This window comes from Austrofundulus limnaeus, unplaced genomic scaffold, assembly GCF_001266775.1.
Source record: "Austrofundulus limnaeus strain Quisiro unplaced genomic scaffold, Austrofundulus_limnaeus-1.0 Scaffold77, whole genome shotgun sequence".
Lineage (NCBI taxonomy): Eukaryota > Metazoa > Chordata > Actinopteri > Cyprinodontiformes > Rivulidae > Austrofundulus > Austrofundulus limnaeus.
The window spans coordinates 1873053-1888723 of NW_013952479.1; the positions used below are offsets into that span (position 1 = coordinate 1873053).

The 15671-nt window shown below is 37.7% G+C and overlaps 1 protein-coding gene across 1 annotated transcript in view; it reads right to left on the bottom strand.

Moving 5' to 3' along the window:
- The window catches only part of camk2b1 (calcium/calmodulin-dependent protein kinase (CaM kinase) II beta 1), a gene marked incomplete at its 3' end in the record, with an annotated part of 97780 nt that overhangs the window by 59514 nt on the left and 22595 nt on the right, over positions 1-15671 (bottom strand). Inside the window, 1 exon segment of the mRNA XM_014011170.1 lies at positions 15548-15613. Within this exon segment, the coding sequence (XP_013866624.1) occupies positions 15548-15613 (66 nt within the window).

The window sequence follows — 15671 nt, forward strand, 5'->3', positions numbered from 1 at the left end:
CCTCTAAGTTTTGCCAACGGAACCAAAACCACAGAAACGTGTGACACCAGCCCTGGAGTTGGCGTGGGGCTGCGCACATTTCCACATTCAGTTGAGTTTTGATACATCCGGAGTTTTGCGTGGATAGTGACGTACGCAAGGTTTTTGTGCGTACGCACCGTTGATACATGAGGCCCCAGGAGAGACAACGATCAACTGGTCTGAGTATCAAGTTCAAGGCTATAAATTAAACGTCTTGTGTCTCATTTCTTAAGGTCTCCCAATGAATAAATACAGGGCAGGTCAAATCTACAAAGTATCTGTTTATATGCCAACATGTGGCATATAAACCACGTTTGTGCAAATATGAGAATCTCTGTAGTGTTTGCTTTTTCTTTTGTGCACATTTTATGAGTTTTTATGAACACAATATAAAATACTTGAAGCTACTATTTTAGTTCCGTTGCCAACTAACAAGTTAACCTACTTTACAGTATTCTTCAAAGACTTAAGTGGATAATTAGGTCGGCATACTGTTGCCACAAATGTACCACAGGACTTAAAATAACCTGCTCTTTTTCTTCACTGTTGAATTGGATAGAAGAGATTACAATGAGAGCATACAGAACAAACCAGTTGCTGAGCTTGGTTAGAAATATGTAAATTTAACTGCTGATAGAAATCTGAGTTGTTCTTGGTGAAAAGTGTAATACAAACATTTCAGTTTCTTGCGTCTTGTCGAAAATAACTCTAGCAGCAGTGTTCTGTACACTTAATCTTCACCCAGACACTCGATAATCCAGTCATGATTTTGTACATGTGCAAACTAAACATGTCAACCTGCTCGCAGGGGAAATATCTCTCACTTCCTGTAAGTTTTATTAACAGGACTTAGCTAAATTAATGATAAAGGCATTCTACAATTTGTTGTAGCTGTGATTAATCTGTGAGAACTAAAGGCTGCAGGTTCTAAATATGTAAAAATATATTGCTGTGATCTGCCTACATCATGATAATGCATTAAAAATATAAACATACTGCATTAAAAGATTGAAAACACATGTAAGGCCTCAGAGCAGGTGAAAACAGAGGAAAACTGAAGTACTTAGCTGGATTTAATTCTAAAATCTCTGGTTTAAGAATATTAGAAGGAAGCTGTTTCTGGATTAATGTTGCATTAAAAACAGCAGCTTCTCCTGTGAAAGTGATCAGAGGGGTTTCTAGAACTGCTAGACTAAGTCTGCATTTTTTTGACTTTAAGAGGATCATTTAGCATTAAAGATGTAAGCATCAGCATAAAGTCAACTCAAGAGATCACAAGACAACTTTTTATATTTATATGCTTAAACAGTATGTAAATACTGATGTAACTGCACAATTCTGTGCTTTTTACCTGAAGTCTCAAACTATTTTTGACAATAAGTGCAGTAGTCTCCACTTTGAGCACTTTACCTTGCAGCCTGGCTACAAAACGTCTCGTCAGTTTTCTGTCCACTCAGATAAAAAACACCTCTGTAAAAACACCCCCCATCCACATACGACCCCCCATCTTTACTTTTTTGTAGCTGTGCTTTAATTCATTCACACCGTGCCCTTCACGTGATTAAAGGTTGACTGGCTTCACAGAACGTTGATCAACATAAATTATATTAAACAAAAAAAAATACCTTTTTAAAACCAAAATGCCATTTAGACGCTAATCTTCACTCTTGAAAAAAACTGTTGAATAAATTAGAGTATTTGTGAAACCAGAATTTTCTTCAGCCTTTACATTTACATGGATTAATAAGGTGGATTAGAGTAGAGCCCAAACATTCAACTGGAGCTTGAATAAGAATTATTTGTAGCAGGAGGCAACTTCTGATGTGAAGAAAACATGTTTACTGTTCAAAATAAGAAATCTTCTCTTATTATTAAAAAAATACAGATTTATTTTAGAATAAGAAAAACTTGCTGTTGAATGAATCTACCTTGAAAATGCACAAATCAATACAGGTATATTGAAATAAAAACGAGAAAAATCAATAAAGCCTGAAGTAAATAGCGCTGTGGCTAAATTGATGTTTGTATTGATGTCTATAAATACTAGATATTTATTAGGTATGTGCTCCCTGCAGGTGTGCACATGCTCATTCATTTACTGATGTTTGAGCTTTCAGTCAGTGCAACAGGAGCTTTTGTTCGTTTGTGGAAGGGATGTAAAAAGAGCAGCTGGGAGGTCGGGTAAAATAAAAAAAATAAAATAAAAAAACAAATAGGAAAAGGTGGATGAGGCAAGACAGGGTCCTCCAATAAGAAAACCTAATTAATAAACAAGGAAAAACAAAACAAAAACATACCAAGACACAAGTCGGACAGGCGGACATCAGACCAGCGACTTACAGGATCGACACAAACCGACGAGGTCGAGAAGGGAGGAAGGGGGCAGGGAGGAAGGAAAGGAAGCAAGCACAGGTTACAGGAGAGGGGAGGTTAGGAGGGTGAGGGATGCAGATGCTCCTCTACACATACTAACCTTCAGGTCCCTGTGCACTATGTCATGTTGGTGAATGTGATGGACACTTTCTAGAATCTGATGGATACAGTGACTGTGAAGACAAAACGGAGAGAGGAGGGACGGTGGCGTGAAGGAGGGATGAGGATAGACGAGCCACGGGGGAGGGATAAAGGTGGCAAAATGAAACGGAGGAGTGGACGCCGGATGAATAGTGCCACAAGAGAGGGTCAATAACCCCCCAAATTATGGATGAGAAAAGGGCAGGATGGATTAGAGGAGAAAATGATGCAACAGGTGAAAAGAGGAGAAAAGGAGGAGGAGGATGCAGACAGAGATGGAGTGGACAGGGAGGTGAATGAGTGCAGGTGGAGGAGACAAAAACGGTTTGTTTTGCTTTTTATTTTTTCACTTTTTTCAAACATAATGAGACAAGAGCAGCCACAGCAGAACAACCTGCCAGACAAAAAATAAATAAAAATAAAAAATCACAACACTGGCACAGGAAAGGAAAGGAGAGAACAAACAAGACGGCTTACGGAAGAAAAGATAAGCACCTTTTGCACAGAAAAAGAAAGAGATGATAAATGAAAGGAATGGAACACTTGTGCATAGGATGACACTGAATCATAGAGGACTGGTGGGCAGATGCTGGGTTATTTTTCCATCACTAAAGGGAAAACATCACAGCGTGTGCACTGCAGAGAGAAACATGAAACTACCTCACAATATGTGTGTGCATTTAGGTATTTGTGTATGTGGGCTCATTGTGATTAGAAAGTGTAATGCGCAGAATGTGACTAATAGCAGGAGCAGGGAGACGGGCAGCCTGCAGGATCCACACCCACACAGTGTCTACTGAGTGGGAGGTACTGAGAGAGAGAATCAGAGAGATATGTGCATATGCATCCTTCATCTGAACACAAGAAAACACACGGGGTGAGCGTATGATGGGATGCTCTTTAATATGAACAGGGAACACAAAAAGCCTCGTAGTACTTCCTGATGACTACATCATCTCATCCTTGTGAACCCTATTCGAGTACAGAGCATAAAAAAGCACTTTTTACAAATCTTTTTATTCTTTAATAACACACCTGAGGAGGAAAGGACCTGAAGAAATCATTTAAAAGAGTCTCACATTTCAAACGACTCTCAAATGGAAATAAAACCCTTAAGGTTCAGCTCGAACATGTATTAATTTAAAAATGTAATAGAGTTAATATGAAAGATCTATCTTCAGTTAGATAAAGTGAAACGTACAACTGAACAGTGAATCTTCACTGATTCTCCGTCACTTAGGAGCCGTTTAAGATTATATTTAAAGCTGTAACTTAGTTTTCTTTACTGATACGAGCAATAGGTTTCAGGTTCATCAATGCAAAACACAAACACTTTAATGTTTAACCTTGTTCACTGACAAAATGAAAAGATAGATTTCACACATGGAGAGTAAAGCTGAGACGGTACATGATTTTTCGTTTTTTGCTACTTTCACCCACGATTCTCATTTAGCAAAGTCGGAACGGATAGTTAGCATAAAACAAACCCGACCTCAGTCACAGTCAATAAAGCATGTTGAAATTTCTCAAACTGAATATGAATGCAATCAGGCAGCGTGAACTGGTTACCATCTCAACTGCAAATCTAGTTCTAGTTCCCAACAGCCAACAACAAAGAGAGTGTGGGACGCAGGAAGAAGCATCAGAAGGCTGTCTATTAGTGTTGTAGTCAAGACCACCTAACACAAGACCAAGTCAAGACCAAAACCAAAGTGCATCGAGACCAGACCAAGACTTTTAGGGGTTAGACCAGTGGTGTCCAAAATCTGTCCTCAAGGGCTGGTGTCCTGCATGTTTTAGGTGCTGTCCTGATTCAACAGAGCTGAACCTAAGGAGTGATTAATTAGTGGGCCTCTGCAGACCTTGATGGCAAACTGCAGCCAGTTCTGACGTATCAGTCCATTAAATGGACGTTATTAGTGTTTATCAGTCCCATTGAATGGCTTCAGACTGTCCCTACTGTGCCCCCTAGTGGGTTAATATATCAATGACATTGAATGTGTAAATAACAAAACCATTTTAATTCATTTTTTTGTCGGGGGGTGGGGGGGTATTCGCTGTTTTCTTGCTGCCCGTGCCTGGTCTCAATCCTGGCTCTCCCGCTCTCTGGTCCGGCACTCTGCCCATTGCCCTACATTGGGCCTGCAACAATGGTCTACTTTATCGTAGCCCATGTCATTTTCTCTAAAATTAACSTTAGTGGTTTTATGCCTCATATTAACCAGATTGCATAAAAAACCTTAGTGGTTTTATGCCTCATATTAACCAGATTGCATAAAAAAATACCTTGGCTTTATGCCTCATATTAACCAGCTGACAGCCCGAAGCCATTCTATGGGACTGATAACGACTAATAACGTCCATTTAATGAATGATAACATCCGAAGCGGGTGCAAAATGAGAAGGTAAATCATCTATTTGAATCAGCTCTGTTGAAGGAGGGACAAATCTAAAACTTGCAGGAGACCGGCCCTTGAGGACCGGAGTTGGACATACCTGGGTTAGACCAAGTCAAGACTAAGACCGAATTAAGACCAAGACTGGAAAAAAGAAATGAAAACTACTGCACTAAAACATACAGTATACTAGGGTTGCACAGATAGCAGTTTTCTGGCCAATAACAGACCTTTAAATAGTCTCACCTGCCGATACCAATTTGGGTCAATATTGATGTTTTAAATATCTGACACTGTCAGGCGTTATAAGGTCACAATACATCTTTAATGTTCCAATTTTGTTTTATTGAAAAACATTGAATGCCTTTGAAACAACACAAACTTATTTTAACTGGACATGAGGTCGAGCAACAGGAGAAAGTGGCTGATTTTCAGACCTTTGTGACAGTAGGTGCTTTTATATAAGTATCGGCTGATCTCCCAAAATTTGGAAAATTGGTACAGATAAATTGGTCGACTAATTTATTGGTGCACCCCTTCGGTATACTGTACACAGGTAGCAAACTTAATATCTATAATTATTATCGACAAAATCTCTTTGAATTTTCATAGAGGCAGATTGCTAGCACTAGCTAGCTAGGTTTGCTAACATCACTTACCTTACTAAGTGACATTAAAAATTTGCCGCATGCGAGTGGAAAGCGGGTAATTAGCAATGAGTCACGGTTGGATATGAATCAGTGTGTTTTACATCCAACAAAAGCAAGGATATAAACAAATAAATCAGACATTATTCTGGCAATTTAGTGGTATTTTCAGTTATGGTCTTGACTGGTCTTGAAATAAAACCCAGAGTCCTCGATGTCTGAGACCGAGACAAGACCAAGTACAAATGACCATCAAAAATTGGTGTTGAGTACAACACTGTCTATTTGTTTACCCTTTAGGCTGACCGTGGCAAGAGTTTGGTGCATTCAGAGATCCCTCCTCTGGCAGTTAAAAGCCTGCTCACCAGTCTTTCTTTAACTATATCTGATGAAATGAGTCTGTTCGTGTGTGCACCAAGTCTTTCCAAAATTTGTAAAGACTGAAGGTTGCACCACTAGTTTAAGCCTTATCAATCGTTGTCCATAAACTGGATTGAATTTGGCCAACCACCCTTAAAGATAAAGTGTTTCTTTGATGTTAAGTCTGATTTTTTAATGGCAATAACAAATCAATGTCAAGCTCAGGGTATTTTGTAAGGTAGTATATTTTCCCCTATTTGAACTTCTTAGTTTCATGATTACCCACACAACACACCTGTTACTCATCACCATCTTTCAGCTGTTCTTATTTTAAAAAAAATCATCCACCCCTGAACTTACACCTGTTTTTTCTTCTTCATTGTCAGTCCCTCATAGTTTTCAGCCTCCTCACATCTAATCAGACGTTTTGTTTTTTTTGCTCTACCCTGTTTTAGTTTTAAAGTTTTTAGATTTCTACCTGCCTGCTAACTTGGCCGCCTTCTTGTGTCCATGAACTCACTATAACAGTATTTTCCTTCATTAACACTCTTTCACTCTCCTGACTTGCTGTTTGGATGTTTTTTTCTTTGATTTAAACACAATGTGATTGGACATTTTACTGGGAAAAACAAGATGCGACTCAAAATGACAGCGGCCCACTGTGTTTCACATTTAGACATAAAAAAGCACCTCCATCCTGCTCTTGTTTACTTATACAGTATGTGCAAGTCTTTCTGTCCAAACACGTTAGGCCATTCCGATGGAACCTGTCTGATCATGAGGACTTGTAGGGCAAAGAGGTTAAAAAAAGTTCAGCAGTTATAAAAGCAGCTAAAAAAAACCCTATGGTTAAGTTTTGTTTATTACTTTAAGCTAATTGAAGTATGATTATATAACTAACACAAGATAATTATCTAAAAACACGCCATGGAAACTAAATACAGAGAAATCCTTGGAGGAGCAGTCATGACGTCAATCTGGATCTAACTGAATGTTTTTTTTATTTGAAAATATTAATGCACCATCTTTATCTGTTTAATGTGGCATGATTTATACACTGCTAAACTAAAAATAAATAGTTCCAGCTTCTACACTACACTCTGAGGTGTGCATAAATTACAGTGTCATCTGCTAAAATGTAAAAATAAATGGAGCACAATTTATTACATCAGTGCTGTGTTTCTAGGACCTTCTGTGGAGTCTTTAATCTTCCTGGTTAGGAGTGATTACTCTGTGCACATTTAAGTGTAATTTACTCCCAAATTTACTCATAATGGCCTCTTTCCAATCAAACGCCACTGAAGAGGAGCTCTGACAGATTCTGACTGGAGGCGACAAGGTGTGATGTTTGCACAGTTTGGGGTCTGAGTGATCGTGAGACTAATTAACACGACTAATTAAAGTCCTACTTCTTGCAGGTCTCTATGGGAGCCAGGGTGGAGAGGTGTGCGTACACATGTGAGTGTGTTGGCCTGAATGAGTGACATTCAAAGAGAGGATAGAGAAGTGTCTTTGGACCCTTAAGATGCAAACAGATTGCATTGAAAAAAAATATCAAGGTTTTTAAGTGCACAGACATCTGGTACAAATAATAATAAATGACTTAAATAAAACATATGTACTACAATTCAAGGAATAGGTTTGTGGAATAGACTTTCTACCATTATAAAAACCTCTAAACGTATTTAAAGTATGATTAAAATGCAACTATACCATTTATAGTATTTAATGAACATAATATGTGAAGATAAGTGATGTTTTTTAATAAATTTGGAGCTCATTCATTTTTGTAATTTATTCATTTCATTTAAAAAACACACATTCACATACAACAAAACAATACAAATCAAATAAAAATGAAAGGTAGCAGAAGAAGAAAAAATCTTATATCTGCCCCTATTTAAAAAAATAATAATTTCAAACAATGATAATCAAATAATAAAACAAAACAAAAAAATTAAACTCCTCAAACAGTAACTCTTACAAATACAGATTAAAAATTTTCATATTTCTTTAACAATTTAACTTTGATCATTTTTTAAACAAATTAATTGAACCATCATTTTTACAATCATTTACCAGATTATTCCATAATCTTATTCCTTGAAGTGAAGTACATCTGTCCTTCAAATTTGTTCAAATTTTCAGTTTTACAAACATTTAAGCTCGAGTTTGTTGGATGAAGTTGATTTTTGAAAATTAGAGGCAAATATTTTATGATTTTTCTTCACTCGGCACATTTTTCATTCACAATGTTGTACTTTTTATTATTATTTTACTGTTTATAGATTTTTTATGAATAAAATAAACTGAATAAACCTAAAAAATATAATGAAGTATTTTTTTAATGTTGATACTCTTAATTAATGCTTAATTAGTAGCTACTGTAGCACAGACTCCTGGTTGTGTTGTAGGGTAACAAACCACACAGATTTCTGAAAATCATTCATTTGCTGCTGTCTGAAACTGCAGAATAGTCATGTACAATTAATATCTACAATATAAGCTGCAGAAGATGTTAAATAATCTTGACAGCTGACATTTTAGCTTAATTTGTATCCAATTTTGTTATTTTTTGCATTGTTTAGAATCTAAAAGGTTTATTTACACTAAAGGTGACAAATATCAGAACACCAGGATGTGACCTTTTCACTGTGCGTGATATACGGGCTTCTCAGCCACCTGTTGCTGCTACTGCTGCTGCAGAACATGCCAATCAGCAGCTGTCATCCATTAAACTAGCAAACTGCTGAATAATAAAATGACTCTCCGCCAGAGACCGAGCAATAATGAGATCATAATCATGTGAGGTAATCAGCCACACGCTTAGAATAAAATAAATAAAATAAATGGACGTCAACTTAAACAGGTCAAATTAGACTAAATTTATTAGACTAACAGCTAAAAGAAAAGCTGAGTTTGCTGTAACTTCATGTGTTGACATCTAATGAGTGAGTGCAGAACATCTAAAGAACAGATCAAATGATACAAATCACAAAAAGTTTAAATTAAACCACAGGCACTTCCTGTAAAGGCCTTTATGCTGACTTATGAACATTTTAAAGACATCTACATTGAAGAAGGAATTCAAAAAAATCAACAGGAAGCTTTTATTTCAGCATGTACATGATGTAATTATAAGCAATTTAGACATAAAAAGTATTTCATAAGTTGGCACAAGTTGTCTCGTGTGACAGGGCCTTAAGAGGATGAAATAAATTTAGAGGGCGTCTCTCACTGGAGACTCAAACTTGACTCTAAATTGTGAGAAAATACTCCAACTTTTAGGTTCATGTCTCACTGAACTCTGAGAATTTGCAACCATGGCACCAGAAAGATGTGCAGCCGAGTTTTGCATGGACCGTTTTTGAAAGTTACGTCACTTTTTGTGTGCACGGCTTTTATAACCGACTGTGTACATCGTTTCATTGCCCACCCACATCGTACCCATATTGGCAGCCACCCTCGTGTTTCTGACTTAATCTAATCATGATCATCACTGGTGTGGTTTTAAGACCTGAGCATGGTTTCTGTCAGACATCACTGTTGCACTCTTCAGATGAGTTGGAGATGATAATATTTGTTAACATTTTCATTCAAGCAACAACCTTATCAGCCTTTGTGACTCAAGTAAAGAAATTCAGAACGACTGTGAGCATTTTGAGACATGGGGAAATATTTTATTATCTATACTGGAGCCAACATTTTATTAAAAATGTGTCTTAATCAAACAAAAGCTCAAGGTCCCACAATGTAGTACTGACCTGCAGTTTGGGCACAAACCTGATCTGTTTGCTAAATATTAGTGAGAAATTTGCTCTAATGGCTCCTTTTAGTATCTCCATTTAGCACCTGTTACAAAAAAGTATCCAAAATTTGGTTTAAAATCACATTTTTGCGGGGGTAAATATTAGGGCTGGGTAAAAAAATTGATATAATCCATCTTGGATCGATTTAGTTTAAATTTGGGGAAATCGATTCACAAGTCATGAGATCGATTCTTCCCCATGGCGTCACCTGGCTTGCCGTATGTTTACATCCAGTTGACGTTCAGTGCTAACATTAGCTTTCAATAACAAGTTTTCTGTAGCAAAAAACAAATATGGATTCACTCAGATTATCACCTGATTCTCAGCAGAACTTAAAGACGACAGAGATCATGGCGACTTTTGTTTGCAAAGATTTGCGCTCCTACACAGTAGTGAAAACGAAGCAAACGATGAGCGGCTCGTTAGGCGCTCGAACCAAACTCCTGTATGTAAACATCTGACAAACTGTTCTTCACAGCATGTTTAAATGTGTTAAAGATGATTTTCTAACAAAAATGTCTCGTTTGTTACCATTATTATTATTTTTAAACTTTAAGAAACGTCTTGATGAAATCCACAGTGACGAAGTGTTGTAGTTGTATTATTTGTTTTAATAGGGTATGAGTAACAAGTTTTAATAGCTTATATTGAACACAACAGAAGCTAACAGAAACATTCTAAATATTGCAAAAAAAAGTGGCTTTCAAACCCCAAAACACATTAAGGCAAAGGCTGGTTCACCCCAAAGGTCCGGTTCCCCGGCACAAACAGAGCAATGTTGTATATGCTGTTAAGTGCCAGGAGGACTGCGACCAGTTATACATCGGGGAAACAAAGCAGCCACTGTTCAAAAGAATGTCCCAACACAGACGAGCTACATCTAATGGCCAGAACTCTGCAGTTTTCACTCATCTACAGGCCAGCGGTCACTCTTTCAGAGATGAGGATGTTCTCATTCTTGATAGAGAGGAACGTTGGTTTGAGAGAGGAGTAAAAGAAGACATTTTTGTAAAGAAAGACCGTCCATCATTAAACAGAGGTGGAGGCCTCCGTTTTCAGTTGTCCCCCTCCTACAGCACGGCTATTGCCAGTATCACTCCACCCCCTGTTAACAATGGGTGTTAATTAGGTGTCAACGATAGCCATGTGATGTGAGTATCAGTCACATGGAGGCAGGGCTTAAAAGCCTGAATTTTGCCTGAAACTCTCAGACTGAAGAAGTCTCTTGGAGGAGAGACGAAACGTTTCATTAAAGAACCCGTCCAGAAGACCTATACAATTTTTTTCTTTTTGATTTTTTACCTGGATTACTGAGATGCATCAGGACATTCTAAATATTGTATTTCATACACTCAAAAGGAGTGGGTAGAAGTACATTTATATCAGCCCACCTCTTCTCCTGCAACTTCTTATTTATCAAGAAAATTTCTAATTTCTTAAAATGAATTCCTCCAACAACACTGTCACCTCCTTTTTAATTTAAAACCTTTTAAACTTGACAGTTTTCCATCAAGATTAAACAGTTTAACTTAAAAGTTTGTCCTTATGGTGAAGAGAAAAAATACAATATTGTATTTCGCAACACAGTTGAACCATTTTCATTATTTAAGAGCAGATTTAATCGAATTAGGGCTGGGCGGTATGACCTCAAATTCATGTCACTGTAAAAATTGGATCCCTTCATGGTAATGGTATATATCGCGGCAGAAAATTATCATAAAAAGCAAAGATAATGTAAATTTTAGAGCATTTATTTAGCAGAAAACTGTAATCATAATCAAAGCCAGTATTTTTGCTGTAGTGCAAATGAACATAACTGAAGTACAAAAGAATGTTTTATATATACTGTATTGTAAACCTGCTTCAACAACAAACAAAAACATTTTTCAAATTTTCAACAATATCAAATTAAAGTGGATGTTATAACCAGAACTTCAAGTAAAATTAGTCATTTAGACAGAAAAAAATTCAATGTTGTCTAAAATGTTATAGTGCGACAGGACCTTAAGCTGCACATAGTCCTGTCATAAAACTATTCCAGATAACTGGAATGTAAGTGTGGTGAAGCCAAATAAATGTAACATCTGCCTGCCATACAATGAGCTTCTGCCTGCTGAACTTAACTGCTCTGCTGCGCGCTCATCTTCATCATCAGAGCAGAAGCCGACTTTCGGCTACATTAGCAAGATGGATTTATGACTGAACGAACGTCCACGTCTTTTTCATCACCTCTGTGGATAACAATACATTAAAAACAAGTTTTTTTTCTCCGACAACTTGGGTGTGAAAAAGCTGCAGTTGTTAAATCTTCGTTCGGTGCGACGTGCAGCGACAGGGAGGGAGGAAATTATCCCGCGACATGACGTAACTTTTCTACAGCAGGAGGGGGGATGTTTGAGGATTTATTCTCTCTATACGCGTTTTAAAACACTACAATGTCTTCATTATATTTCAAACTCCTGCTGCTCAGTTGTCTCTGTACTCGCAGCCCTGTTTGACACAGGTGCGATGATGTAACTGACGACAGGACAGTAGAGGGTAAATTTCTACCGTAGGCCAACTTCATACCGTTTCTACCGTCTAACGCTTATACCGCGCAGCCCTAAATCGTATCGAATCATGACTAATAGATTCAAAACCTTATGAATCGAAATCAAATCGATATAGAGAATTGGCCATGATACCCAGCCCTAATACATATTGAAGTATTGTATAATAAAGACAAACTACAAGTGAAACAACTTCGGAGAGGAGACAGGAGCTACAGATTCACCGTGCCACACTCGAACGATTTTCTAGAAAACAAAGCAGTTGTGCTTTTAACGCTGCTGAATGGACTAACTCCCACACGACAACTGTCAGTTTCAAGTATCTCTCTCACTCTTCTCTCAGCCTACTGTCTGTCCACCCCCCTACTACTCCGTTTCCTCTTCCGACGATGGTTAAAGTGAACTGTGTGTGCCGATGAGTCAGCAGGGGCGGTGGGAGTGAGATATAAAACAGCGCGGTCGGTGGCGAGAAGAATGAAAAAGAACAAAAACAAAATAAAGAAAAGAAAGCGAAACTGTCCACAAATTTCACTCTCTAGTGGTGGGCTTTTTCTTTATTCCTGCTGACAGTCGTGTTTTCATCTCTTCTACTGTTTGCTTAAACAGGAAACAAAGGGATGAAACAATGGGGAGGAAGAGAGCATCTACTTATGTATTTGAAAAGAAATACATGTATTTAAGGGTTAGACAATAAGAGTGTGTTGATAAAGCAGGCAGCCAACTAAAGGAATGGATGTCTGGATTTAAAAGGTTCCAGTTTTAGCATCTAATTATTGCTTCAAAGGAAAACTTAAAAACTACAAATATGTCATTTTTGAGACTAAAAGATCAAGAAAATAATATTTGCTGAGTTTTGATTATGCAGTCTACAGATGATCAGCGCTTTTGACTCATTTCCAATAAATTCAATAAACTTTTCAGTTTGGGAACTTGAAAGCAGAATGTCTTTAACTCGTGAAAACTATCAGTGTGAAAGATGAAGACCTTTATTTAACCAGGTTGGGTTGAGAACAAATTAATGATCTGGCCAACAAACTGTGGAGTAAAGGTGAAAAGCAAAAAAAATTAAAATAAAAATAAAAATTCAAGAACAAAAAGCACTAGTGTGGTGATGAAAATAGGAGCCACATTCAGAGAGAGAGAGAAAGGCTGTTCTGATAGACCAGATTAACTAGCAACTAGCAATGCACCAATACCAGTGTGGTTATCATAACCATGTTCTGATTCCACAGAATCGATACTGGAGACTTCCACCACGGGTCATTGATGAGCCTAAGAGCCTTAATGAGCAGCAGCTGCTGACACCGCCTCTGAGGAAGGCGCTAAGCTAATGCTAACCTAATGCTTCAAATCAGAGGCATTTTTTTGCAGTCTCTTCGCTCGTGCTGCAGTGAGCTGGATGGCATTTAAAGATGTGAGTGATGAAAACTTCCTGTTTTGTGCTGAAAATGACAGTGATGGATGTGAGGGACGGTTTTATGGGGTGCAGTAATGCACATCACCATAACAAGAAAACAATTAATCGCACAAAAATTAAAATGAGGTCAATAATTCTCATTTGCCTGCTTGTTTGTTTTCTTTGTGTTCCTTTCTTTTTTAAACCTAACACAAGGAGGAGTGAATTCTGGTATTTTCCAGGTGATAGTCTCGTAACCTCTGTGGCATGAGAGCCTCACGAACAGGTATTAAACTAGAAGAGCTTCTTCAGTTTTGGACGCCTTCCTCCAGCTGGCGATGCCTCAAGACGCCCTCGGGACACCATGCCGAACATCGAGTTCACCGCCGAGAGTTGTTTTTTTTTACACTATGTAAATTTTGTAAACTTCGTAAGCAGTGATCGCAATTATTACGAACTTCCAGAGGAAAACTTGGACAGAGGAGGTGGGTAGCAATGTTCCAGCTTCGGCAGCTGTTGTCGCAAACTCTGCTCTTAGTTCATCAGTAACTTTACGTAAATTTCGTAAATTTCATAAACCTCAAATGCAACGTGCGGGTGACTGCAGTTACTTTATAAAGCCAGAGGGAGACATACAGAATAAACTGCACCAGCTCGGATAGAAGAAGCGGGTAGAGATTAGGGGTGCATCAGAAAAAAAAAATCTATTCACATCAGAATCGTGATTCTCGTTTACGATTCAGAATTGATTTAAAATGTCCCAAAGTAAAAAAATAATTAAAAATTAAAGCAATCCAATGGCTGCCTGCTTCTATTTTGTAACTACATGGGACTTCCTGGCGTCATCGTTGGTTCTGGAACGTATGCATGCAAAGAAAAGACCAAAACTAAGAGGAATCTACAAAAATGAAAGAAAGAGAAATTTAACCGTCCCCATCTTCTTGAAGGAAAAGATCTGGGCTCATTTGGTTTGTTTTTTTCACTAAATGAGTCTGAGTTTGACACGAGCTTCACTGTGTGGTTTGCTAAATGAAGATGAAGCACTTTTGGAACACGAAAAACACACGGACTCACGTTATCAGTTTCGCATGAAAAATCTATTATTATTATTAATCGAATTGTGACCCCAAAAATCAGAATTGAATCATAAGATAGTAAAAAATTCCCACCCTTAGTAGCCATGTTACAGTTTCAGCTGCTGTTGTTGTCACAAACATCGTTCACAGTCTGTCCGCAACTTTTCTAAAGTTTCGTAAAAATTTATGAAATTTACGGGGGAGCAACTTGAAATAATATTATCATTTATCGCGATAATTTCTGAGACAATTTATCGTCCAGCAAAATTTGTTATCGTGACCGGCATTAGTGGAGTTGGAATGAATCATTTTAATTTCTTAAATTTTTAATTAAAAAGCTGTTGAAATATTAACGTATATCATATTTCAATACAAATCACTTGTTTTTATACTTAATTTATAATTAGAGGCTCTACTAATTGTAAGAAGTGTAATGGTTCTGGTACTCAGTATCGGCAAGTACTTAAATGTGAGAAAAAAACTACAGTATTGGTGCATTCCTACTAACAAGAACAGCTGATAAAAACAAAGCTAAAGAATGAGAATAAGCAAAAACTATACACTGCAGAGAAGCTTAAATGAAGCAGAAAACGGGGTGAGACAAGACAGCGGTGAACAAAAACTACGAGGAAGAGGAGAACAACACGAAAAAGAAAAATATAACAAAGCAAAAAGTAAAACAGGAAAATAAAGACAAGTGTGAAAGGCAACACAGACACAAAGCATTTAAAGACAAAGGGAGGTCCCGTCACACACACAGGTGAAGGCCGCGCTCCTACCTGGCGTCGGCCTCGCTGTAGTACTCTCTGGCTACAATGTCCTCGAACAGTTCACCTCCGGTAACCCTGTGGTAACACACACACACACACACACACACACACACACACACACACACACACACAC